The sequence below is a fragment of the Protobothrops mucrosquamatus genome, unplaced genomic scaffold (assembly GCF_001527695.2).
Source record: "Protobothrops mucrosquamatus isolate PMUCROS unplaced genomic scaffold, P.Mucros_1.0 scaffold2287, whole genome shotgun sequence".
NCBI lineage: Eukaryota > Metazoa > Chordata > Lepidosauria > Squamata > Viperidae > Protobothrops > Protobothrops mucrosquamatus.
The window spans coordinates 34,712-62,409 of NW_015388374.1; the positions used below are offsets into that span (position 1 = coordinate 34,712).

The 27,698-nt window shown below is 47.5% G+C and overlaps 2 protein-coding genes across 2 annotated transcripts in view; one reads left to right on the plus strand and one right to left on the minus strand.

The window, feature by feature from the left end:
• Positions 1 to 14,771, minus strand: part of DIPK1B (divergent protein kinase domain 1B) — a 35,656-nt gene extending 20,885 nt beyond the window's left edge. Inside the window, exon 1 of the mRNA XM_015824595.1 lies at positions 14,709 to 14,771. Within this exon, the coding sequence (XP_015680081.1) occupies positions 14,709 to 14,771 (63 nt within the window). The remainder of the gene's footprint in view (positions 1 to 14,708) is intronic.
• Positions 14,772 to 18,141: 3,370 nt separating this feature from the next.
• Positions 18,142 to 24,452, plus strand: LOC107295288 (ficolin-1). The gene is made up of 10 exons (XM_015824596.2): positions 18,142 to 18,313; positions 18,441 to 18,554; positions 18,879 to 18,932; positions 20,458 to 20,493; positions 20,826 to 20,852; positions 21,172 to 21,207; positions 21,633 to 21,760; positions 23,472 to 23,601; positions 23,805 to 23,939; positions 24,080 to 24,452. The coding sequence occupies exons 1-10, from the start codon at positions 18,226 to 18,228 to the stop codon at positions 24,328 to 24,330; spliced, it is 999 nt and encodes a 332-aa protein (XP_015680082.1). The 5' UTR covers positions 18,142 to 18,225; the 3' UTR covers positions 24,331 to 24,452.
• The last annotated feature ends 3,246 nt before the right edge of the window (positions 24,453 to 27,698 follow it).

Below are 27,698 nucleotides of genomic sequence, written 5' to 3' on the forward strand. Positions count from 1 at the left end.
TCCTCCTCTTCTGCTCCTCCTCTTCCTACTCCTCCTCTTCTTCCTACTCCCCCTCCTCCTCTTCCTCCTGCTCCTCCTCTTCTTCCTCTTCCTCCTCCTCCTCCTCTTCTTCCTCCTCTTCTTCCTACTCCCCCTCCTCTTCCTCTTCTCCTCCTCCTCTTCTGCTCCTCCTCTTCCTACTCCTCCTCTTCTTCCTACTCCCCCTCCTCCTCTTCCTCCTGCTCCTCCTCTTCTTCCTCCTCTTCTTCCTCTTCCTGCTCCTCTTCCTCCTCTTCTTCCTCCTCTTCTGCTTCTCGTCTTCTTCCTACTCCCCCTCCTCCTCTTCCTGCTTCTCCTCCTCCTCCTTTTCTTCCTCTTCCTCCTCCTCCTCCGCTCAATAGCAAAGGCCAGGTTGGCCACAGAAAGCCCTGACCACTAGGCCTGCAGCCTGGAGCTCTGGGGATTACAGTAATCTGGAGTGCCCAAGTTGCCTGGGGTAGATCAGAGTGAGCTCAGCGAATGAACTCTTCAAAATGATCAGGAGGCTTTTGCTACTGATAATCTGATGCGAAGCTTGAGCAGCCCATGAAGAGAAGCACATCCTTCCCCACCCCTTTAGAGACCCTCAGCACCAGAATAGAGCTGGGAGGGACCTTGGAGGTCTTCTAGTCCAGCCCCCTGCTCGAGCAGGAGAACCTATGCCATCTCAGACAAGAGACTGTCTAGCCTCTTTTTAAAAATCTCCAGTGATGGAGCGCCCACGATTTCTGGTGGCAAGCTGTTCCACTGGTTTATTCTATTCTATTCTATTCTATTCTATTCTGTTCTGTTCTGTTCTGTTCTGTTCTGTTCTGTTCTATTCTGTTCTGTTCTGTTCTGTTCTATTCTAATTTCTATTCTATTCTATTCCATTCCATTCCATTCCATTCTATTCTATTCTATTCTATTCTAATTTCTATTCTATTCTATTCTATTCTAATTTCTATTCTATTCTATTCTATTCTATTCTAATTTCTATTCTATTCTATTCTATTCTATTCTATTCCATTCCATTCCATTCCATTCCATTCCATTCCATTCTATTCTATTCTATTCTAATTTCTATTCTATTCTATTCTATTCTATTATTTCTATTCTATTCTGTTCTATTTCTGTTCTATTCTATTCTATTCTATTCTATTCTATTCTATTCTGTTCTATTCTGTTCTATTTCTGTTCTATTCTGTTCTATTCTGTTCTATTCTATTCTAATTTCTATTCCATTCCATTCCATTCCATTCCATTCTATTCCATTCTATTCTATTCTATTCTATTCTATTCTATTCTATTCTATTCTATTTTATTCTATTCTATTCTATTCTATTCTATTCTATTCTATTCTATTCTATTCTATTCTATTCTATTCCATTCCATTCCATTCCATTCTATTCTATTCCATTCCATTCTATATTCTCTTCTCTTCTCTTCTCTTCTCTTCTCTTCTCTTCTATTCCATTCCATTCCATTCCATTCCATTCCATTCCATCTTCTCTTCTCTTCTCTTCTCTTCTCTTCTCTTCTCTTCTCTTCTCTTCTCTTCTCTTCTCTTCTCTTCTCTTCCCTTCCCTTCCCTTCCCTTCCCTTCTCTTCTCTTCTTTTCTCTTTCTATTCTATTCTATTCTATTCTATTCTATTCTAGAAGGAAGAAAAAAGAGAGAGAACATCAAATGATGGTGCAAATCTGCTGAAGCAGAGGGGTGAAGAATTTCAAGAGTTCTTGCAGAAGAGAGTCAACTACATGGGGTTCCCCAAAACCACACAATTCACAAAGGCAATGGATGTTTGCTTACATAGCATGGTGGGAGAANTTCTATTCTATTCTATTCTATTCTATTCTAGAAGGAAGAAAAAAGAGAGAGAACATCAAATGATGGTGCAAATCTGCTGAAGCAGAGGGGTGAAGAATTTCAAGAGTTCTTGCAGAAGAGAGTCAACTACATGGGGTTCCCCAAAACCACACAATTCACAAAGGCAATGGATGTTTGCTTACATAGCATGGTGGGAGAAGGAGAAACGGGGATCCTCCAGTTGAAGATGTCTGCCTTCCAGAGAGATCCCCCAACCATGGAGAGCAGGTTGTAATCCAGGCATCAATTGCTTCCACCCCTTCCCTGCTGGCCGTTGTAGCTGTGGCAGAGAAGCAGGTTAAGCCAGTCACCTGGAAGATCCCTGAAGGGGGAAAGGCTAGTTTTCTTGGGATAGTCTTGTTACAATTCCACTTTGTACTGCACTATTGAGGCCCACACTTGGAACACCGCACACAGTTTCAGTTTTCCATGATAGGAAACCTATGTTGAAACTTTATAAAGAGAGTAGAGAAGAGCAACAAAGATGATTTGGAGTCTGGAGGCTAAATCGTATGATGAAGGCTTGAGGGAACCACGTATGCCTAGTTTAGCGATTGGAAGGACTAGGGGTGACATGTTAGCGGCGTTCCAATATTTGTGGGGCTGTCACAGAGAGGAGGGGAGTCAAGCTATTCTCCAAAGCACCTGAAGGCAGGACAAGAAGCAATGAATGGAAACTAATTACAGAGAGAACCAACCTAGAATTAAGGGGAAATTTCCTGACGGTGAAAACAATTAACCAGTGGAACAGCTTGCCTCTGGCAGTTGTGAGTGTGTCAGATCCTCAAAGAAATGAATCCTTTTTATGCCATGCTTGCTTCTGTACCCATTTCTTGGGGCCTGCCAGTCTGCCTTTCCACGTTGCCCTTCCCCCAGGGGAAAGAATGCAGCCGAATACCATCACCCTTATCTGGAAGATGGTTTGCGTTGGAGCCAGAAGGAAACTAAACCAAGAGAGACATTGAGGGGTGCACCAAAGGAGCCAGTTACCAAAACACTATGCCACCGGTGGATTGGCCGAGATTCAAACGGACAGTGGGACACTGGGGGGGGGGAGGAATAACGAATATTGCTTTTGGTATATTGCTTGTGCGGGATTTTACTCCAGACCTTGCTTTGCTTCCTAGCTGTCACTAACTCCCAATAAAAGTTCCTTTTGAGACAATGCCTGCTTCAAGAGTTCTGCTTTCTTGGGAGGACTAGCTGTGAATGCTCCAACTCTGGAAGTTTTTAAGAAGAGACTGGACAGCCATTTGTCTGAAATGGTGTAGGGCAGTGGTGGCGAACCTATGGCACGGGTACCAGAGGCGGCACTCAGAGCCCTCTCTGTGGGCACGCGCGCTGTCGCCCCAGTCCTAGGCCTTCAGCTGGGTTTTATAAAACCTTTTCGCTTTAGGCCTCCACCGCCATGTGCAAAAAAAAAAAAAGTTTCAATCAGTCAATTTCAACTTCTCGCGGGGAAAAAAAAGATCTTGCAAAGTTGGAATTGATTGATTGAACTTTTTAGTCCCACCCAGTCTGCCTTAGCACTGCAGCCACGCCCACCCAATGGGCCACACCCACCCGGCATCCGACGATGCATAAGTGGGTTTTGGGTTGCAGTTTGGGCACTCAGTCTCTAAAAGTTTCGCCATCACTGGTATAGGGTTTCCTACCTGAGCAGGGGGTTGGACTAGATGACCTCCAATGACCTCCAAGGTCCCTTCCATCATTATCACCATCATCATCATCATCATCATCATCATCATCATCATTATTATTATTATTTAAGTTGTTCTCACAACCTTGGCCCCAGGCACATTTCCCAGGAAGACACATCAAAGCAAAAGAGCAACAAAGTAAAATGGATAAAGAAAAGCCCCCAGGCCCCCCTCCCACCAGAACGGCCGTGTCCCGATAGGGTTTCTATGGCAACCTACATGATTCCAGGATGCTGTGATCATCATCATAAATACACACCAATGGACAACCACCCCAATTTTGATCCTATCAATCAGAATAGAGCTGGAAGGGGCCTCGGAGGTCTTCTAGTCCGGCTCTAGTCCCTGTATACAATTCGAGACAAGTAGCTGTCCAGTCTCTTCTTAAAAACCTTCAGTGATGAAGCACCCGCAACGTCTGTGGGCGCTTCATCACGGATCACACGTGACTGTGGGAGTGCCACAACAGTCATAAGTCTGAAGACCAGTCACGGCCATTACTTTTTCAGTGCCCGTTGTAAGTTTGAATGGTCACCGGGTGTGTTCTAACTTTGAATGGTATTATTATTATTATTATTATTATTATTATTAATTATTTATTGAATTTATATACCGCCCTATCTCCCTTACGGGACTCAGGGCGGTGAACAGGCGATAATAAAAACCACGATAAATATACGCAAGTTTCTGTTCTAAAATCAAATTAAATAACAAGCCTGCTCTAAAAATACCCCATACAAAACCCCCACTAAAACATAATCAAACTACGCCAGGCCGGCCGCATGGAATAGATGGGCCTTCAGGGCTCGGCGAAAAAGGCGCAGGTCCGCAACTGTACGTAGGTCGGGGGGTAGGTCATTCCAGAGGGCAGGAGCTGCCACAGAGAAGGCTCTCCCCCTGGGGGTCACCAGCCGGCATTGTCTGGCCGACGGCACCCTAAGGAGGCCCTCTCTGTGGGAGCGGACTGATCGAAGGGAGGTGTTTGGTAGGAGGCGGTCTTGCAAATACCTAGGTCCATTGCCATGGAGCACTTTAAAGCAGTGGTTCTCAACCTTTTTAATGCTGCGACCCCAACCGGTCGTAAGTCGAGGACTAAACCGGTCGTAAGTCGAGGACTAAACCGGTCGTAAGTCGAGGACTAAACTGGTCGTAAGTCGAGGACTACCCAACCGGTCGTAAGTCGAGGACTTTCCCTGCCCGGGAGTGCCGCGCATGTGTGGTTCCGCCCCCTGCGCCGGCCGAGGCGTAGCTGGCAAGCGGCAGAGACGGAGCAGGCCGACCACCAGCTGGCCCAGCCCAAGGGAGGTAAGGCACCTGCCGGAAAAGGGGGGAAAAAATGGCGGACAAAAAAATGGCGGACAAAAAAAATGGCGGACAGCCTTGCTTGGCGACCCCCGACCCATAGGTTTAAAGGTTGTTACTAACACCTTGAAGCGCACCCGGAAGGCCACAGGCTGTATGAAGCCTGAGAACAACACACAACACAAAGTCTGCAGGAGCCCGGTGGTTCCAATTTCTGACCTGCCCAGTAGAGGGCGATAGAGGCCCAGGAAACGTCAGCCAGAAGCTGCTTGAGCCTTCAGCCTGGGGCTGGCCAAGTGGATCAAAGGCTGACCTTAAGTACACCAGGAGTTCCGTGCCCTGTTATTTCCAGGAGGTTACAACACCGGGCAGGCCAGCCTTGCTCTCGAGAGCCTCCTTCTGTAGGTCAGGCTCTGCAGTCAGTCACCAGGCCCCAGACCTTGGAGCCTTCTCAGCTCTGCCGGTTGGCATCTGCCTAAATCAGCTGGGCAAGTGTGGAGCTGCAAACTCAACCTTGCGGTGCCAAAAAACCAAGAGAGTCTTTGTTCCAGAGTTCAGGCTACAGGCTTCTTCTCCCGCTCTCTTGAAACGAAGGGGGACCTGGCAGGGGGGCTTGGTGGCCATGGCTGCCCCTCTTGTGTGGGAAGGGATGGTGCTCAGCTCACCGGGCTCAGCCTGGGCATCCTGTACAGCCCCAGAAGGGTCGTGTGCTGCCCGTGGCAGGAGAGAAAAGGGCTTGGGCTGTGACCTTCTTGTGGGAACATAGATTGCAGAATAGAATAGAATAGAATAGAATAGAATAGAATAGAATAGAATAGAATAGGAATTAGAATAGAATAGAATAGAATAGAATAGAATAGAATAGAATAGAATAGAATAGAATAGAATAGGAATTAGAGTAGAATAGGAATAGAATAGGAATAGAATAGAATAGAATAGAATAGAATAGAATAGAATAGGAATTAGAGTAGAATAGAATAGAATAGAATAGAATAGGAATTAGAGAAGAATAGGAATAGAATAGAATAGAATAGAATAGAATAGAATAGAATAGAATAGAATAGAATAGAATAGAATAGAATAGGAATTAGAGTAGAATATGAATAGAATAGAATAGAATATGGAATGGAATAGAACAGTGGTGGCAAACCTATGGCACGCGTGCCAGAGGCGGCACTCAGAGCCCTCTCTGTGGGGACTTCTCTGAATAGGTGGCGGGCTGCAGAGCCCCAGAGTGCGCCGGTCGAGGGGCCGGCAGGCTGTGGCTACTGACGGACACTGTCGGCCCCCATGCGCTCGCTGGCCTCTGTGTGCGGGGGCCGATGGTGTCAGGCAGCAGCTGCCCCAGCCCCTGCCTTGCCTTGCCCTGAGATAATGGCACCCCTGCCCTGCCTTGCCTTGCCTCGCCTCACCCCGCAGGACGAGCCTCCTACCCACCACCCCACCTGCCAGAGACTCCCTGGATCTCCCCCAACCCTGCCTGGCCCCCACAGGCGTCCCTCCCCACGAGCAACATCGAGGTGACCATGCCCACCTTGGCCACACCCACCCAGTCTGCCATGACCACCACAGCCATGTCCATCCAATGGGCTAATGCCCACCTGGCACCCCACAATAAATAAGTGGGTTTGGGGTAGCAGTTTGGGCACTCGGACTCTAAAAGGTTCGCCATTACTGGAATAGAATAGAATAGAATAGAATAGAATATGGAATGGAATAGAATATGGAATGGGATAGAATAGAATATAGTAGAATATAGAATAGAATATAGTAGAATATGGAATAAAATAGAACAGAATAGAATAGAATATGGAATAGAATAGAATAGAATAGAATAGAATAGAATAGAATAGAATAGAATAGAATAGAATAGAATATGGAATGGAATAGAATATTGAATGGGTAGAATAGAATAGAATATAGTAGAATATAGAATAGAATTAGAATAGAATAGAATAGAATAGAATAGAATAGAATAGAATAGAACATGGAATAGAATAGAATAGAATAGAACAGAACAGAACAGAACAGAACAGAACAGAACGGAACAGAACAGAACAGAATAGAATAGAATAGAATAGAATAGAATAGAATGGAATAGAATAGAATAGAATAGAATAGAATAGAATAGAATAGAATAGAATAGAATAGAATAGAATAGAATATGGAATGGAATAGAATATTGAATGGGTAGAATAGAATAGAATATAGTAGAATATAGAATAGAATAGAATAGAATAGAATAGAATAGAAATAAGGAATAGAATAGAATAGAATAGAATAGAATAGAATAGAATAGAATAGAATAGAATAGAATAGAATAGAATAGATGCTGGAAGGGACCTTGGAGGTCATCTAGCCCTACTCCCTGCCCAAGCAGGAGACCCTACACCATTTCTGTGCAAGACATTCTGTGCAGGGTTCTCTTTGGAAAGTTCCTTGGATCTAATTATCCACCTGACAGAAAGGACAGCGATTTGCAACGATAGCCAAAGAGCCCTCCCTTCCCTCTGCTTCAGCACACAATGTTTCTTTCCCGCCCTGCCCTGGGAACAGGCCAGCCAGGGAGCTTCTGACCTCAGATAGGGAGGATAATAAAAGCCTTCCAGAGGCAGGGCTGTCTCTCCTGATTCACAGGGGGTGGCCCGAACTTGGACCCAGAACGCTGCGTCACAGCCGTGAAGAAATCTTGCCCTTCCCCTCGTAAGGGCAAAAATATACTAGCTGGTTCCCTGCCCACGTTTCCACCCCTCCTCCCTGAGGGCACAAGAGATATTTCCGAATTCTTTCCACACATCAGCGGCTGCAAGTAGGTTAAAGGGTGGAGGAATGGAGGGGGGAGAAGGCCTGCTTTGCTCCTGGCTTCCGACTTCCTTCTTTTGCAAGAAAGTCGATTGGTTAGAGCAGGTCTTTCCAACCTTTTCACCCATTGTACCACTTTTAGGATAGGGCAACATCCGAAGACCACCAGTCGCCTAGCAAGGGGTCAAAAACTTAATTACCAAAAAACAAAAGGAAAAAAGTGATAAAGCACAGGTAGTCCTCGACTTACAACAGTTCGCTTAGTGACTGTTCGAAGTTACAATGGCACTGAAAAAAGTGCCCCCCAAGGCACAGCCGAGCAAGACACCTGCCTGCCCACCCGGTGGCGCTCTTCCTCCTGTCCGAGGTGTTCATTGTTGTGAGCATTTCTGTTGAGGATTGGCAGCGGGCGGGTGGGGGGGGGTTTGGTCTTTATTCCCCCCCCCCCGTCTGCTGAGTGGTTGCAGCAGGTTTTGGTCACTTCACATGACCCTGGGACACTGTGACCGTCATAAATATGAATCAGTTTCCAAGCATCTGAATGTAAATCACAAGACCCTGGAGAGGCTGCAACATTCCAGCTGATTGGTGCTTCTTCTGGGCTCAGCAGAAGCACCAGGATCAGCACTGAGCTCCAGCTGGAGCTTGGCACTGATCCTGGCGCTTCCACTGAGCCCTGGCAGCCCCGAAGAAGTGCCGATCAGCTGGAAAGTGGCACTGATCCTGGGGCTTCCGCTGAGCCAACAGCCCTGCAGCTCCAGCCATCTCTCGCTCAGGCTTGTGCGGTGGTGCCACCGGTTCAGCTCATTCCCCTCCCTCGCTACCACTTTTCTAGGATGGTCACATACCACCTGCCAGGTGCCAATGTACCACTGGTGGTACCCGTACCACTGGTTGAAAAGCCCTGGGTTAGAGCACTGTTTTGCCAACCCTCCAGGTTTCCAATCAATGCCTTCAATGTGAAAAGAGGCCCCGGAGGAAGGAGCTTCGGGGTCCAGGAGAGGGCTTCCTGTGGCTGCAAAACCAGCCACTCAAATGTCGCTCAAAGAGGAGCTTCGGGGCAAGGAGAGGGCTTCAAATAGTTGTCTGCTTGAAAAGTGCGGTTTGTATTTGCTCAGCCCATTTCAAGTTACCCACCTTACTAAGGATGGCTATGTCAATCCCTTAAATAGGAGCCAGCCGTGTGCTGCAGCTGCCAAAAAGGCCAACACAGTGCTAGGCTGCATTAACAGAGGGATAGAATCAAGATCAGGTGAAGTATTAATACCACTTTACAAGGCCTTGGTAAGGCCACACTTGGAATCCTGCATCCAGTTTTGGTCACCACGATGTAAAAAAGATGCTGAGACTCTAGAAAGAGTACAGAGAAGAGCAACAAAGAGGATTAGGGGACTGGAGGCTAAAGCATATAAGGAACGGCTGCTGGAATTGGATATGTCTAGTTTAATGAAGAGAAGGACGAGGGGGGACATGATAGCAGTGTTCCAATATCTCAGGGGCTGCCCCAAAGAAGAGGGAGTCAAGCTATTCTCCAAGGCGCCTGAAGGCAGGACAAGAAGCAACGGATGGAAACTGATCAAGGAGAGAAGCAACCTAGAACTAAGGAGAAACTTCCTGACAGTTAGAACAATTAACCAGTGGAACAACCTGCCTCCAGAAGCGGTGAATGCTCCACCATTGGAGGTTTTTAAGAAGAGAATGAAATGGTATAGGGTTTCCTGCCTGAGCAGGGGGTTGGACTAGATGACCTCCAAGGTCCCTTCCAACTTTATTATTATTATTATTATTATTATTAGTATTAGTATTAGTATTAGTATTAGTATTAGTATTAGTATTAGTATTAGTATTAGTATTAGTATTATTATGTGCAGAGAAGGATTCAGGTGGAATCTGAAGTTCCCACGTGAAAATCACGTTCAGCTAATTCCCCATTGTTCAAACCCCACCCCAACGCCCCAGTTCGTCAGGCACCAATCCAGAGGCACGAAAGTGTTTTGAGAACTCCGAGAGGAAAAGGTGATAACAAAATCTCTTCTTGGCACTGCGACTGACGGCCCATTCCTCCCTCTCTGTTTCCCACACTAATGTATCAAGGTGAAAGCAACAAATTCTTCAAAGCCCAACTAGCTGTCCCCCTCGCCCTTGGAATGGCAGCGTTTGGACAGGGTCCTGACAGCTGGGTCCTAGCTGCTGCTGAGCCCGTCTCAGCCACTCAGTTCTGGAATTCTGTTCTCCAGGCCGGCCCAGGAGCTATTTCTGGGTAGTACATTCCCTGGCATCAGCAGCTGATGAGAGACACTACTCCGTATCAATTCTTCCCCCTACCTCAGTGATGGCGAACCTTTGAGAGACCGAGTGCCCAAACTGCAACCCAAAACCCACTTATTTATCACCGGGTGCCAGGTGGGCATGGCCCACTGGGTGGGCGTGGCTGTGGTGGTCATGGCAGACTGGGTGGGTGTGGCCAAGGTGGGCATGATCACCTCGATGTTGCTCGTGGGGAGGGACGCCTGTGGGAGCCGGGCAGGGTTGGGGGGAGATCCAGGGGGTCTCGGGCAGGTGGGGGGGTGGGCAGGAGGCTCATCCTGCGGGGTGAGGCGAGGCAAGGCAGGGCAGGGGTGCCATTGTTACAGGGCAAGGGGCCGGGGCAGTTTCTGCCTGACACCATCAGCCCCTGCACACAGAGGCCAGCAAGCACATGGGTGCTGGGAAGCATCCGGCCATGTGGGACCTCGACGAGTTAGCGGGCGGCTGGTTGAAGAGGGACGGTTGCCATCTCCGGGGCATGGCGCGCGTGCCCACAGAGAGGGCTCTGAGTGCCGCCTCTGGCACGTGTGCCATAGGTTCGCCACCACTGCCCTACCTCATCTGCATGTACCTGGGAGCCAGTCTGACTCTGAACACAAGTTTAGCGGCCCTTCAGAAGAGCGATGCTGACTGCCGGTCAATGCACAGACACAGAGAAATATTACCTTATAGTAATGACCTAAGGAAGAGCCTCGTGAAGTATTAGTACCGCTTTATAAAGCCTTAGTAAGGCCACACCTGGAATGCTGCCTCCACTTTTGGTCACCACATTACAAAAAAGATGTTGAGAGTTTGGAAAAAGTGCAGAGAAGAGCAACTAAGATGATCCAAGGCCTGGAGACTAAAACATACGAGGAACGGCTGCGGGACTTGGGTTTGGCCAGTCTAAAGAAAAGAAGAGGGATAGAATCAAGATCACGTGAAGTGTTAATACCACTTTACAATGCCTTGGTAAGGCCACACTTGGAATACTGCATCCAGTTTTGGTCACCACGATGTAAAAAAGATGTTGAGACTCTAGAAAGAGGACAGAGAAGAGCAACAAAGATGATTAGGGGACTGGAGGGTAAAACATATAAGGAACGGCTGCTGGAATTGGGTAGGTCTAGTTTAACGAAGAGAAGGACGAGGGGGGAACATGATAGCAGGGTTCCAATATCTCAGGGGCTGCCCCAAAGAAGAGGGAGTCAAGCTATTCTCCAAAGCCCCTGAAGGCAGGACAAGAAGCAACTGGTGGAAACTAATCAAGGAGAGAAGCAACCTAGAACTAAGGAGAAACTTCCTGACAGTGAGAACTGTTAACCCGTGGAACTACCTGCCTCCAGAAGCGGTGAATGCTCCAACACTGAAAATTTTTAAGAAGAGACTGGACAGCAATTTGTCCGAAATGGTATAGGGTTTCCTGCCTGAGCAGGGGTTTGGACTTGATGACCTCCAAGGTCCCTTCCAACTTTGTTGTTGTTGTTTTTGTTATTTGTTGTTGTTGTTTTTTTATTATTATTGTTGTTTTGTTGTTGTTTTTTTTTATTATTATTATTATTATTATTATTATTATTATTATTATTATTACTACTACTACTACTACTACTACTACTACTACTACTATTATAGCTTGCCACCAGAAGTTGTGGGCACTCCATCACTGGAGTAGTATAGGTTCTCCTGCTTGAGCAGGGGGTTGGACTAGATGACCTTCAAGGTCCCTTCCAGCTCTATTCTGATTGTGATTCTGAAGAATCCCTCCTGGCTCCCCCACCTTCTAGGGACTGTGACTCGTCACTTGGGCAGCCTGGGAAGCAGCCAAACTCTCCATCTGAGTGTCCACCTGTGGTCAGTCCCTCTTCTAGCACACTCTGGGAAGAGAGACTTGAAGTTGGTTTTTCTGCCAGCTGGTAAAGTTGGATCAGGAGGTGAAGAAGCTGCCCACTCCGTTCTTGGTTTCAATGCCAATTTCACGCCCGGCATTTCCTAAAGCTGCACAGATACCATCACTCATCAACTTTATTGCTGCTGCTAAAGCGAGCTGGGCTCCCAGCTCTGAGTCCAGGGTTGGTGGACTTTAACTTGCTGTGAGAAAGGACATGCTCGGTCCCCCCTTTGCTCCATGTGTGAATTAGGAGCAAATGAAAGACGAGAGCCTGGGGGACCTCTGGAGGTGTCATTGTGTGTCTGCCTCTGTGTTTGTTGCCCTGATTGCTCAGGGCAGCTTCATTTATTTTACACCTGGAAATCTAATACAGTTCAGGGCTCTGGGATTCCTAGGAGTGCCTGTGATCCATAGTTTAACATTTAAACTTTTTTTTAAAGTGACCCGACCTCCTTCTCTAGCACAGCCCATGGCATGCTATTCAGGTTGTCCTAGCCCAGGGGTAGGCAACCTCGGCTCTTTTATGACTCATGGACTTCAACTCCCAGAATTCCTGAGCCAGCATGAGGGAAACTTTGGCCCCTTCATGACTTGGGGACTTCAACTCCCAGAATTCCTGACTCAGGAATTCTGGGAGTTGAAGTCCATGAGTCATAAAAGAGCCGAGGTTGCCTACCCCCTAGCTGCACAGGGATCCATCCCTTGAGTAGCCATGGCTGAAGGTGGACAGACCTTCATTGTCCAGCGCAGATCTTCTGGATATAAAACCACTGAGTCATGTATTGGAGCATGGGAAGGGACCAGACCATCATCTAATCCAGGGGCCTCCAGACCTGGCGACTTCAAGCCTTGTGGATTTCAACTTCCAGAATTCCTCAGCCAGCTACAGTATGCCAGGTTTGGCGACCCCTGATCTAGAATAGAATCGAGCTGGAAGGGACCTTGGAGGTCTTCTAGTCCAGCCCCCTGCTCAAGCAGGAGAACCTATACCGTCTCAGACAGGTGATTGTCCAGTCTCTTCTTAAAAACCTGCAGGAGTGGAGCGCCCACGATTTCTGGAGGCCAGCTGTTCCACTGATCTAATCCAACTCCTGCAATTTGCACAAAAAACCAATTAAGTTGTCCTTGAGAGCAGCTACTCCTTAAAAACCTCCCCTCCAGGAGAACCACCTCCATTGACTGTTAAGTAGCATCTACTGGAATCTCTCCTGAAGAAGTGGTGCCAACTGGAGGGGCTACAATTCCGTGCTATCAGCAAACACCTCTGCTTTTAACAGTAGTTGGCATCCGCACCAGGAAATGTTTCCTCTGCCAATTCCTTTGACTCAAAGACTTCTTGAAGGCACAAGAGTCATCCTCTACTCAGAGGCCGGAGTAATTGGAAAAGAACAGAGGAAAAGAGAAGGACCCACAAAGGGACAAACAGTGTCAGCTTGAGGGACAAGCTGATTATTAAATAGGAGCCAGCATGGATTTGTCACAAAAAGTCACTCCTGGCTAGCTTTTTATTCGATAGAATAAAGTTTTAGGTGCTTCATCGCTGGAGGTTTTGAAAAAGAGACAGGACAGGACAGTCACTTGTCTGAATACTGTATAGGGTTTCCTGCTTGAGCAGGGGGTTAGACTAGATCAGGGCTTTTCAATCTTTTCACCCATTGTATCACTTTTAGGATAGGGCAACATCTGAGTACCACCAGTCGCATAGCAAGGTGTCAAAAACTTGATGACCCCCCCCCCCAAAAAAGGAAAAAAGTGATAAAGTACAGGTAGTCCTTGATTTACAACAGTTCGTTTAATGACTGTTCGAAGTTACAATGGCACTGAAAAAAGTGCCCCTCAAGCCACAGCCGAGCAAGACACCTGCCTGCCCACCTGGCGGCGCTCTTCCTCCTGTCTGAGGTTTTCATTGTTGTGAGCATTTCTGTTGAGGATTGGCAGCGGGGTTGGGGTGGTGTGGTGTTTGGTTTTTATTCCCCTCGTCTGCTGGGTGGTTGCAGCAGGTTTTGGTCACTTCACATGACCCTGGGACACTGTGACCATCATAAACAAGAATCAGTTGCCAAGCATCTGAATGTAAATCACAAGACCCTGGAGATGCTGCAACATTCCAGCTGATCGGCGCTTCTTCTGGGCTCAGCAGAAGCTCCAGGATCAGTGCTGCTTTCTAGCTGGAGCCTGGCGCTGATCCTGGCGCTTCCGCTGAGCCCTGATAGCCCTGAAGAAGCGCCGATCAGTTGGAAAGCGGCATTGATCCTGGCGCTTCCGCTGAGCCCTGACAGCCTTACAGCTCCAGCCATCTCTGGCTCAGGCTTGTGTGGTGGTTCAGCTCATTCCCCTCCCCCGCTACCGCTTTTCTAGGATGGTCGCGTACCACCTGCCAGGTGCCAATGTACCACAGGTGGTACCTGTACCACTGGTTGAAAAGCCATGATCTAGTCCAACCCCCTGCTCAGGCAGGAAAGCCTATACCATTTCGGACAAATGGCTGTCCAGTCTCCTCTTAAAAACCTCCAATGTTGGAGCATTCACCGCTTCTGGAGGCAGGTTGTTCCACTGGTTAATTGTTCTAACTGTCAGGAAGTTTCTCCTTCGTTCTAGGTTGCTTCTCTCCTTGCTTAGTTTCTACCCATTGCTTCTTCTATTCTATTCTATTCTATTCTATTCTATTCTATTCTATTCTATTCTATTCTATTCTATTCTATTTTATTCTTTTTTCTATTCTATTCTATTCTATTCTATTCTGTTCTGTTCTGTTCTGTTCTGTTCTGTTCTATTCTATTCTATTCTATTCTATTCTATTCTTTTTTCTATTCTATTCTATTCTGTTCTGTTCTGTTCTGTTCTGTTCTATTCTATTATTGATACCATGTCTTCTAATATTGTAAGAGGTGTCAGAACAGGAGGGCTCCTTCTAAAATCCACTTTCATCTCTACGGTTTTAAGCATGTTCAGCTCCAAATTGTTCTGGCTGCTGCTGCTTCCTCTCTGCCAGAAACCTTATAATCCACCTAGAAGCCTGGTCAGGCGCAGCTATTTCAGTCAGTTTGGAAAGGAGGATTTCAGGAACGATGGTGTTGAGTGCCGAGCTGAAGTCTGCAAAAAGGACCCTTGCACAGGTCTTTGGAGATTCAAGGAGTTGTAAGGTGTCGTGCAGAGCCATATTGACAGGATCGCCTGCCCGATCCGTAGGCAAACTGCAAGGGGTCTCACAGCCGATCTGTGATCCGCATTAACCTTTCAAAGGTTTCCATAACTACAGATGTCAGAGCAACTGGTTTGCAGTCTTTCATTTTCAACCCGATGAGGAAGCCAGAGACCCTTAAAAGCTAGGCTACTATCTGAACAACTGCAGTGGTTTGCTTAACACCTATGGCAAGACAGGTTGCAAAATGTATTATTATTATTATTATTATTATTATTATTATTATTATTATTATTATTATTATTATTATTATCATCATTATTATTATTATTATGGATCATCGCACAGTCAGCCAAATGTTCAGACTGGATTTGGCATTTTGTCTACCTATCGAGTCATTATTATTATTATTATTATTATTATTATTATTATTATTATTATTATTATTATTATTATTATTATTATATATGGTGACGGCAGCAAAATTGCTCTATGCACAAAAGTGGAAGGATGCCTCCAATTCCCACCACGGACGAAGGGTTACCAAAGCTGTTGGAATTAGCAGAGATGGCCAAATTGACTGTGCTGATAAAAGAAAAGAACATTAAGTGCTTTTGTTTCTACTTGGAAACCGCTTCTGGACTTTGTGCTTGAGGTGGGAAAAAATGACATCATGATTTTGGGTTTTACCGATTAGACTGATCTGCTGATACAGAAATGGCTAGTGCATACTACTACAGAAATGTAAACGGTTGAGATTTGATTTTAATGTCTGCTTTTACTGCAACAGAGAGAGTCGGAAGTCAATGCTTTTTGTTTCTTCCCCTCCCTTTCTTCACATCTTTTTTGTTTTCCCTTTTTCTACTGTTGTCCCCTACTATTTGCTTTTGTATGTTCACATTTTATGTTTTTTTTTTTTATAAAAAGTTTTTTATTTATAGTACAGTTAAAAACAAAGATGGACATAACGTGACATTCCAAAATAAATATTCCTAACAATTCGTTCCTCTTGATACATGTAATTAATACATAGTTCTTGATCTCTATATAAACATATTCTTCTATACAATACAGTTATATATACAGTTATATATAATTCTATTTTAACGCTAATTTAAAACCCGACCAGTTCTCCTTGATTCACACCAGTGATAAAATTTGTCCCAGATCTCGAAATAGTCTGATTCTGTCTTATCCTTCATTTCCATTGTGAGCCTATCCATTTCAGCACACGATAAAATTTTATATATAATCTCTTCTTCTGTTGGAATTCCTTTATTCCTCCAGTTTTGAGCATACACCAATCTAGCAGCCGTGAGAATGTGCAACATCAAATAAAACACTCCTTTGTTCTATTTCTGCATGGTTATGCCTAGTAAAAAGAGTTCTGGTTTTAACTCTACCACTAACTTTAATATTTCTTCCAGCCAGTTTTTAATCTTATTCCAAAAGTCACGGGCTCGTGGACACTCCCACCACATGTGATAGTATGTCCCTTTTGCCAATTTACATTTCCAACATTTGGAGGAAACATTTGGACCCATTTTGGCTAATCTTACGGGTGGGAGATGCCACCCATAGAACATTTTGTAGAGGTTTTCTTTGTAAGAGGTGGCCATAGTAAGCTTCCTGTTTCTTACCCATAATTCCTGCCAGATGTGCAGATCAAAATTGAGATCAAAATCCCTGCTCCACGTTAACATAGTCTCTTTTACCTGTTCCTCATACATTGCCTGATCGAACAAATAGTGATATAGTTTTTTAATCATTTTATCCTTCGTGCCTAATAATATTTTGTCCAGCCCAAGATTCCTAGCAGATTTTATTCATTCTGATCAAAATGGCTTTCTATCCAAAAGATACATAAGAAATAATGTCAGGATTGTTTTGGACATATTGGAGTATCACATTTTATGTTATGAATGAATGAAACTAATTAAAAGAAAAAAGGAAAGTTACTGTGTGGTTATTTACCTGGCTCACGTCTGTCCCCAGATATGAAGTATGGCATCATTTTGGCCATTGGACAAATCCGGTCCTTTACTCCGGATTGGAAATCTGGTTCTGCTTACAACGAAAGAGCAGAAAAAGAGGATCACCTGGAGATATCTTTAGAATAGAATAGAATAGAATAGAATAGAATAGAATAGAATAGAATAGAATAGAATAGGAGCTGGAAGGGACCTTGGAGGTCTTCTAGTCCAGCCCCCTGCTCAAGCAGGAGAATCTATACTATCTCAGACAGGTGGCTGTCCAGTCTCTTCTTAAAAATCTCCAGTGATGGAGCGCCCACAATTTCTGGTGGCAAGCCGTTCCATTGGTTAATTGTCCTCACTGTCAGGAAGTTTCTCCTTAATTCCAGGTTGCTTCTCTCTTTGATTAGCTTCCAACCACTGTTTCTTGTCCTTCCCTCTGGTGTTCTGGTGAACAACGTGACCCCCTCTGTCTTGTGGCAGCCCCTCAGATACTGGAACTCTGCTATCATATCTCCCCTATTTCTTCTTTTCTTTAGACTAGCCAAACCCAAGTCCCGTAGCTGTTCTTTGTATGTTTTAGCCTCCAGGCCTTTGATCATCTTAGTTGCTCTTCTCTGAATTTTCTCCAAACTCTCAACATCTTTTTTGTGATATGGTGACCAAAATTGGCTGCAGTGTTCCAGGTGTGGCCTCACTAGGGCTTTATAAAGCGGTACTAATACTTTCCATGATCTTAATCCTATGCCTCTGTTTATACAACCCAGGATTGTATTAGCTTTTTTGGTTGCTGCTGCACACAGCTGGCTCATAGTCAAGTGATCGTCCACTAGGACTCCACAGTCCCTCTCACAGTTACTGCCTCCAAGCCAGGTCTCGCCCAGTCTGTATTTGTGCCTTTGGTTTTTTCCTGCCTAAGTGTAAGACTTTGCATTTCTCCACACTGAAACTCATTTTGTTGGATAGGGTCCATTGTTCAAGCTCGTCAAGATCTTTTTGGATCCTGAGTTTGTCTTGTGTTGAAGTAATCCCATTTCCCCCCCTTGCAGATTTGCTTGGAAGCAGATGGAGTGCCTCCCTCTTGAATGAAGAATTCACCTTGTGTTTAACTAGCAGGGTTGTGCTTTGATCAACAAGAAAGCAGTTTGTGTTGTTGTAACTGTTGCCCCGGAGTCGCCACTTAAAAGGGAAAGGAAACAGAAAAGCAGGCTGCCCAAATAAAAGCAGAGGGTCCAGGGCAGGCTGCAGTCGGAGTCCAGTGGGCACCATGAGGAGAGCTGGAGAGCCAGTGGATCTTTTCCTGCTCTGCCTGATGATCACAATGTGTCGAGGGGCACAGGAGTCCTCCTGCCCAGGTGAGCAGCAGGCAGGCTGGCTCTGAAGAGGAGCAGGAGGAACAGCGTCGCCAGACTTCAGAGATGAGAAGTTTGCTTCAGTTAAAAAAAGCAATTCTTTACTCCAAACGTTTTCCTTCCTTTGCAGAATTTAAGGAGCTGGGCCTGGATGGCAACGAGACAGTACTCATTGTGCGGGGGACTCCAGGCTTGCCAGGACCACAGGGGCCCCGGGGGCCTCCTGGCGCTCCAGGGGCCAAAGGTGGGTCTGTGGACAGAGGGTGAAGCTGGCTCCTGACTCTGACCCCTTCCCAAAGAAATAACCCGTCTGGCCACAAGGCCGAAGGAACCGCCACGAGGGAAGACGGCAAGGAACTGTCACGAGAGGGAAGGGTCTCTCCATCTGTGGAATCTCCCCCTCCCAAAGGTGGCATTTCCTTGCGTTGAGCTCCCTGCTCCGGTTTCAGCCTGCGAAGAACAGGGAGTGGCTGGCAGGGGGCAGCCCACCCAACCCCCCTTTTAACTGGGGGCTGCTCCCCCCCCCAAGAAGAGGGCCTGGCAGCCTCACCGTGCCTTTTCTTAACAGGTGAAAGAGGCTTCCAGGGGATCCCAGGGGAAATTGGAGCCCCTGGGCCAAAAGGTAAGGTGGAACGAGAGGTGTTTCGATTCCAGGGTTGCAGGTGTGTTTGGGCAGCTGGTGGAGAGACAGGGGGGCTTTGGGGAACGGAGCCCAAAGAAGGGACACTAAAACTGGGGGGTGGGATTGCCTGAGCCTGAAGGTCAAGCACTCGCCCCCCAGGGCCACAGACCCTCACCTGTCAGTTCACCTTTGGTGTAGGCAGGGAAAAAGCTCTGGCATCTGTCAAACATCCCACCCTTAGAAACCTCAGATTCAGAGTGAACAGAGTAATAGAGGTGGAAAGGATCTTGTAGGTCATCTAGTCTAACCCCCTGCCTTTTAAGATTCAGCTTAATGTCAACCGTCCCACTCAGCCATCTAGCACAGGGTCCCCAATCCCTGGGCCACAGCCCACTAGTGGACCTTTGGCCGTGTGGAACCGTGCCGTGGAAGTGGTGGGCAAATGTGCGTGCGGATCCCCACTTATGCACATGGTGGGCGCACGTGCCTGCCACGCGCAAATGAAGCTGCGCAAATGCATGTGCTCTCCCGCTGCTCACGCAGAACCATCCCCTCCCCCCCCATCGGTCCACAAAGGTTGGGGACCTCTGGTCTAGGAAAGAAAGACTCCTGGCTATTTGTTTTTGCCCACAGTATACTATTTGTTGTTGTTAGCTGCGCAGTCGTGTCCGACCCATCGCGACCCCATGGACAACGTTCCTCCAGGCCTTCCTGTCCTCTACCATCTTCTGGAGTCCATTGAAGCTCACGCCTGCTGCTTCAGGGACTCCATCCAGCCACCTCCTTCTCCGTTGTCCCCTTCTTCTCTTGCCCTCCATCTTTCCCAGCATCAGGCTCTTCTCCAGTGAGTCCTTCCTTCTCATTAGGTGGCCAAAGTACCTGAGTTTCAACTTCAGGATCTGGCCTTCTCAAGAGCAGTCAGGGTTGATCTCCTCTAGAACTGACCAGTTGGATCGCCTTGCAGTCCAGGGGACTCGCAGGAGTCTTCTCCAGCACCAGAGTTCAAAGGCCTCCATTCTTTGGCGCTCAGCCTTTCTTAGGGTCCAGCTTTCACAGCCATACATTGCAACTGGGAAACAGTATACTATGCTCAATCTTAAATGGTTACAGAAGTTGTGAAGCTGAATCTGAGGTTTTTCCTGTGCAAATAACGCAAAGGAAAGTTTCCTCTCCCGCCCATCATCCCTCCAGTCATCTGCAAATGTCCAATCAGGGGCTTGTATATTATTTAGGAAACAGGTGTTCAGTTCCCAGCTCTGCCTATCGTTAATGAGCTTGGCTGGCTGGAGCTTCTAGCATGGCTCGGCTTCCATCCTCCCCCCCTTACCTTCCAATCCCTCCCCCCCCCCCCCCCCCCCCCCCCCCCCCCCCCCCCCCCCCCCCCCCCGCATTGCTAATGGCAGGCTGTCATCTCATGAAGCTTGGATAGGTGAGATGCAGCCATGACAGCATCTCTGGGGCTGCCTGGGGTGAGGACCAGGTTGACTGCAGGAGGTCTCAAAAGAATTTCTCCCCTTTAATTCAGGAGAAAAAGGGGACACAGGAGAACCTGGAGAGAGAGGTAAGAGTTGGGACGTGCTGCTCCGGGACCCTGGTTCTTAGTGTGGGTGTCATCACACTACCAGCCACAAATAGTGTCTGTCACAAATCATGTCAATCACGCCATCTGGTTTTGCTCCACTGTGCCAGAAACGTTCTCCAAAAGGATGGGACCCCCTATGAAAATGGCCTAGGAGGCATTGGGGGGCTGGGGAGAAGCTTGGTGCCCATAGCAGATGGTGGTACTTATGAGCTTCTCCCCACAGGGGGGTCCAGCTGCTTGGCACCCCCTTTTGAGCCAGAGTGATGCTGGGGGACCCCCCTAAAGAGGAGGAATTTCTCTTTTCATTCCAGGCCCCAAAGGCAACCCAGGAGAAATTGGTAAGGACTGCGGCCCCTCCGAGGGGAACAGCGGGAGGAGATGCCATGGATCAGGGCCTCAGCCAGCCTCTCCTCTGGAGCAAAAGGGCTCCCCCCAGCTGAATTGTGCAACTCAGCCCCCCCCCTCCAAGGAGCTCAGCAGGGCATGAAGTTAGGCTGAAAGGGACCCCTGACAGGTAGGCTGGCTGGGGCACATCAGGCCTAGCTGAGCCTCTGTCCCCCCAAATTCAGGTCAGCATGATGGGATCCCCTCCCTGCCACATGGGGGGTAGGGGGTGGGCCAGAAATGGGCTTTTCTTCACTTCCTTCTTTTCTGCAGATGAGAAGAGGCTGCAGGCACTTCAGTGCAAGCGAGGTGAGTGTGTGTATGGGGGTCTTACTACCCATTCTTTTCCTAGCCCCTCTCCCCCAATTCCCTAGAGAGCCGGTGCTGTAGCCAGGCAGTTCCAGCATCTGCAGGATCCACTTCTGACCCCCGGCAGCTTTTGGGAAACACAGAAAACCAGGTTTCATCTGTACATGAAAAAGTGCTGCTCCAAAAACATTTCTGGAGGAGGGGGGGGGATCCAGCCCACCCCCCCCATGTTAAGGAAAGCCCCCATCCCCAACTTCCAACACCACACTGCAACCGTTTGGTCTGTTCAACAGGCCGGATGCCTGTTGCCAACCAGCTGCAGCCAGAGAGCAGGACCCCCCAGGACCAAGAGAGGCGAGGGGCGTCTTGGCAGAGACCCTGGCATAGACAGCCCCAACCTCTCCTGCCCTCTTTTTTCTGCCCAGGTGCTCAAAATTGCAAAGAGCTCTTGAAAAAGGGGGTGGTCCTGAGCGGCTGGTACACCATCTGCCCCCAAGGCTGCCAGCCCCTGGAGGTGCTGTGCGACATGGACACCGATGGAGGCGGATGGATTGTGAGTCTGGCAGAGGGATAGAATCGAGATCATGTGAAGTATTAATACCACTTTACAATGCCTTGGTAAGGCCACACTTGGTCACTGCATCCAGTTTTGGTCACCACAATGTAAAAAAGATGCTGAGACTCTAGAAAGAGTGCAGAGAAGAGCAACAAAGATGATCAGGGGACTGGAGGCTAAAACATATAAGGAACGGTTGCTGGAATTGGGTCTGTCTAGTTTAACGAAGAGAAGGACGAGGGGGGAACATGATAGCAGTGTCCAATATCTCAGGGGCTGCCCCAAAGAAGAGGGAGTCAAGCTATTCTCCAAAGCCCCTGAAGGCAGGACAAGAAGCAACGGATGGAAGCTGACCAAGGAGAGAAGGAACTTAGAATTAAGGAGAAACTTCCTGACAGTTAGAACAATTGACCAGTGGAACCACCTGCCTCCAGAAGCGGTGAATGCTCCAACACTGGAAGTTTTTAAGAAGAGACTGGACAGCCATTTGTCTGAAATGGTGTAGGGTTCCTGCCTGAGCAGGGGGTTGGACTAGATGACCTCCAAGGTCCCTTCCAACTTTATTATTATTATTATTATTATTATTATTATTATTATTATTATTATTATTATTATTANTACTACTACTACTACTACTACTACTACTACTACTACTATTATAACAGAGGGTGGCTCTGCCCAGGCGTGGCCCAGGCATGTGGTGCTTCTGACCACCGTCCCTTTGAGGGAGGCCTGCCCTGGGGAAGGGGCTTATGCCCCCCGGCAGACACACCCAGGGTTGTAACTTTGCTGCTTGCCAGGAATGGGATGAAACAGAAACGGAGTCTTTCCTGAGACCACTTCTGGGTGGGTAAGGCCAGCTCTGAGACCCCTAAAAATTTGGAAGGGAGGGGTCTGGGGAGAGAAAGCCTTTGATTCCGGGACCTGCCCAGAGGGAAGGTTAAGAATAGAATAGAATAATAGACTAGCACAATAACTTTATTGTCACTTTAAAGGTGCATGAATCAGCATACATTAAAATGAGATTTCGTTGCATACAGCTCTCAAAGGGTAACCACCTCCAATACACACTGCATAAACATGACAATAAATAAATGATGTATGTATCCACATACACAGACATAGGTGGCCCAGAGAAACAACACAGTCCAGTTCGGATGCATACATGTACCGTACATGGTGAGAAAAACGGATCTTGAGAGTTTACCAGACGGATGGCATCGGGCAGAGGTCCCCAATCGTTCCTGTTTGGCAGTCTGGAGGGAAAAGGAGGAGCGGGAAAATTTGCGCATGCAAACACATGCACAAATGGGGCTGCTTGCACCCGTGCGCAGCTACCCACCTCGCGGCGGCACTAGCACAAGTGGGGGAGTGCACAAACATTTGCGCACACTCGCCAGCCATTTCCACGGCCTGGTGGCCACTGGGCCACGGCCCAGTACCGGGCTGCGGCCCATAGGTTGGGGAACCCTGGCATAGGGAACAAAGTTGTTACAGAATCGGGTTTTCCTGCTATAAATACTTCGAAACCTCCTCACAGATGGGAGCAACAGGAACAGATGATGAAGTGGATGTGTGGGGATCTCTAACAATGCTCAGAGCTCTAACCACATATAAGCGCTTGTAAGCACCGTCCTGAATAACGGGAAGCGAGCTTCCTATAATCTTCTCATCTGTCCTTACCAAGGGTCCCGATTCTCGCCCGCAGGTCTTCCAAAGACGGTCGGACGGCTCCGTGGACTTTTTCCGGGACTGGGCTGCCTACAAGAAGGGATTTGGAAGCCAGCTGACCGAATTCTGGCTGGGGAACGACCACCTGCACCGCTTGACCTCGCTGGGTGAGGGGCTTCCCCTGGCAGCCCTGAACCCTCCTGCTGCCAGGGGAGACGGGCGGAGGACCCTCGCTGGGAAGAGCCATGAATGGATCCTCAGCCCCCTCTGTGGATGGAGGAGGCGCCAGAGAAACCTGGCGATGGGGCTGTGAGTCTTGGTTACCGAGCAGTGCGCAAAATGACCCACGTGGCTGTTCTCTTCATCCTAGGAAATAACGAATTGCGTATTGACTTAACTGATTTCGACAATGAGCAGTCCTTCGCCAAATATGCGTCCTTCCAGGTGGCGGCAGAATCCGACTGGTATCGGCTAACTCTGGGCGCCTTCACGGGGGGCCCTGCAGGTGAGTCCCTGACAAAGTCCAGGGGGCATCAGCGTCCTTCTCCATGGGCCTCTTCGAATTGGGCAGTGCCAGTCAGGCGAGTGAACTGGAGATATCCTGAGCTGGCCTTCCAGGCACCCACCCCCCTCTCTGCCTGCCAGGTAACTCGCTTTCCTACCACAACAACATGACCTTCTCCACCCGAGATAAGCGGCAGGACCCCCAAAAGTTCAACTGCGCCGAGAAGTACAAAGGGGCCTGGTGGTATAAAGACTGCCACGTCTCCAACCTCAACGGGCGATACTGGCTGGGCGAACACAAATCTCGTGGGGATGGCATCAACTGGCAAAGGGGGAGAGGCCACTACTACTCCTACAAGCGTTCAGAAATGAAAATCAGGCCCGTGGCTTAGGCGGCTCCTTCAGCCGACGGGGCTTTCCTTCCGAGGGGTACCAAAGGACATCTAGTCCACCCCCTCTGCTTTTGATTTGCTACCCTCCATGGCATCGGACCTGGTTATCTCCGAGACCGCCTTCTGCCTCAGATTACCTCTCATCGGCTGATACACTCCCACAGAGAGGGTCTCCTCAGGGTGCCGTCAGCCAGACAGTGCCGGCTGGCGACCCCCAGGGGGAGGGCCTTCTCGGTGGGAGCCCCCACCCTATGGAATGAACTACCCCCAGAGATCCGGGTGATTCCGGATCTCCCCTCCTTCCGCCGCGCCCTCAAGACATGGCTATTTAAGTTAGCAGGCCTGGCCTAAGGGTTATCTTAATTTTGGTTTTAAAATAATTTTAATAAGAAAAGGCCAATAATTAATATTCTATTTTAATTACATTTTTAAATTAGCATTTTTGTATTACGTACTGTTTTAAATGGCTGTAAGCCGCCCTGAGTCCGTTTGGAGAAGGGCGGGGTAGAAATTTAATAAAATCAAAATCAAATCAAATCCTTGAGACAGAGCTTGTATTTTGTTTTCAAAATTTACATGATTAAATGGTCTTTTTTTTTTTTTTTTAAGAAATTTTATTTTTTACCATCATAAAAAACAATCACAAGTAAACACAAGAACCAATCAAAACCCCCCCACCCACCCCCCGGACTTCCCAAACCTAATCCCAGGATAATATTCATATAAAAGTAAACAAATACTAATATCTCTAACTCCACAAAGTATCTTAATCTACAAAAAAAGATAGAAAAAGTAAACAAACTTAAAAAAATCTAGAAACCTAAATTATATTCTACCACTCTGTGTTTCTTTTGAATATAAACAGTCCATCTTCTCCATATTGATAAAAATTGCTCATTCGAATGGTGATTAAATAGTCTTGAAGCAGCTACTCCGTGGTGCCTTTGCAGGATTGGGTGTGTGTGTGTGGGGGGGCTTTTTCCATTTGCTCCCCTTCAGCTCCACTGGAGTGAATATTAAAGGATTAAATAAAAATACGATCTTCAACCCAGCCGAAGGTCTCCCATTAGTCTTTATTCCTAGAATAATTTATGCTTGCACTTGCATTTTACTGTAATCTCCATTTTTATTGTTTTAGATATATTTGTGAGGGTGTTTAATGTTGAAAGGCGCCCAGAGTCATTTCCATGCAAGATGCATGGCGAACAAATTTAATAAATAAATAAATAAATAAATAAATAAATAAATAAATAAATAAATAAATAAATAAATAAATACCCCCCCCCCCCCAAAGCACAGAACGAAAAGGAGAAGCAAATCCACGTGGTAAGGATTCCACATTCTCTGGGACTTGAAAAAGGTTTATTGGCAAATGCGAAAAGGGGAATTTTGATCTCCAGTAGGGACCACAACGCTCGCTCGGAGGCCGAAATTGGGTGATGCTCCAGCAGCCGTCTCTCCCTTACCCAACTACAGATCCCATCACAAGGGGGGTGGGAACTCTGATCCACAGATCCTCTGAGCAGAAGAGTGTGCTCCAGGGAGGGGAGGGGGCTTTCCCCAGAACAGCAAAGCCTACTCATTTTAGGGTTACTCTAAATATATACAGGTACCAAGCATAACCACATACAGACATACTTCTAAATCAGGGGTCCCCAACCCCCGGTCTGTGGACCAGCATCAGGCCACGGCATGCCAGCAACCGGTCCGCACAAACAAGCAAAGCCCCGACCGCGGGATGCAGGCAGCACACAAAACCACGCCCCCTCTGGTCCGCGGAAAAACCTCTCTCCACGGAACCGGTCCCTGGTGCGCAAAGGTTTGGGGACCTCTGTCCTAAACTACAATAGTATCAGCGATTCAAAACGGGGAACTATGACTCTAATTTCCCCTTTTGGCAGCTGTAACCCCGACACTGACAGACGGCCACTTGGGTGAGGAAGGAACACGATTTCAGTGACAACTTTTCCTTCCGGGGCTCCCGAAGATGTGGCTTCCTTATCCAGCGACAGGAAGTCCTCGACTTACCATCATTTGTTTAGTGACTGTTCGAAGTTACAGTGGTGTTTCACACGATCGTTGTAGTATCCCATGGTCATGTGATCAAAATTCGGACACTCGGCAGCCGGCGTGTATTTGCGACAGCTGCAGTCCCACCATGCGATCACCCTTTGGGATCTGCTAAGCAAAGTCATTGGGGAAGCCAGAGGCACTCAACAACTGGGTGACCAACAACCGCAGCCATTCATTTAACAACTGTGGCAACAACTGGAAGTTTTTAAGAAGAGACTGGACAGCCATTTGTCCGAAATGGTGTAGGGTTTCCTGCCTGAGCAGGGAGCTGGATTCGATGACCTCCAAGGTCCCTTCCAACTTTATTATTATTATTATTATTATTATTATTATTATTATTATTATTATTATTATTATTATTATTATTATCATTATCATCATCATCATCATCATCATCATCATCATCATCATCATCATCATCATCATCATCATCTGGGGCAAAGCTCACTTAGCAACTGTCTTGCTTAGCAACAGAAATCGGGCTCAATTGTAGTTGTAACTTGAGGACTGCCTCTCTTGTTGCTAGCCTTAGTGGTGCAGTGGTGAGAATGCAGTATTGCAGGCTGACTCTGCCCACTGCCGGCAGTTCGATCCTGACTGGCTCCAGGTCGACTCAGCCTTCCGTCCTTCCAAGATCGGTAAAATGAGGACCCGGATTGTTAGGGGGCAATACATGACTTTGTAAACTGCTTGCAGAGAGCTGTAAACACTGTGAAATTGCTATCTAACATCCTAATATATAACAGCCAATCAAGAACCCTGGTGGCGCAGCGGTTAGAATGCAGTATTGCAGGCTAATTCTGCCCACAGTCAGAAGCTCGATCCTGACCAGCTCAAGGTTGACTCAGCCTTCCATCCTTCCGAGGTCGGTAAAATGAGAACCCAGATTGTTGGGGAGGGGCAGTATATGAATTTGTAAACCGCTTGCAGAGGGCTGTCAAGCCCCGTGAAGCGGTATATAAGCCTAAGTGCTAGTGCTATTATGGGGCTCCCAGCCCCTCCCCCAAAGGGGATGGCACAACACGGCAGAAGAAACCCATCAGGTCAAAATTCAACAGTCTATCTGCATTTTCAAAGACAAAAGCCACTCTTTTGAAGACAGCAAAGTCCACATTTTGGACAGAGAGGACCGCTGGTTTGAAAGAGGGGTCAAAGTGGCCAACTAGGTCAGAACTGATCAGTCCTCTCTCAACAGAGGGGGAGGGATCCGACATCATCTATCTGCAGTCTACAACACAAATCCTTTCAGCAGTTCCAAGAAGACTCCACACCTGTTTGCATTATCCAGGTGACCC

Excerpts from the sequence above, each read along its gene's own strand:
- LOC107295288 (XM_015824596.2), top strand. The coding sequence starts at position 18,226 with ATGAGGAGAGCTGGAGAGCCAGTGGATCTTTTCCTGCTCTGCCTGATG. Across the intron at positions 23,602-23,804 it reads GCACCGCTTGACCTCGCTGG|GAAATAACGAATTGCGTATT; the intron begins GTGAGGGGCTTC and ends TCTTCATCCTAG. Across the intron at positions 23,940-24,079 it reads CTTCACGGGGGGCCCTGCAG|GTAACTCGCTTTCCTACCAC; the intron begins GTGAGTCCCTGA and ends TCTGCCTGCCAG.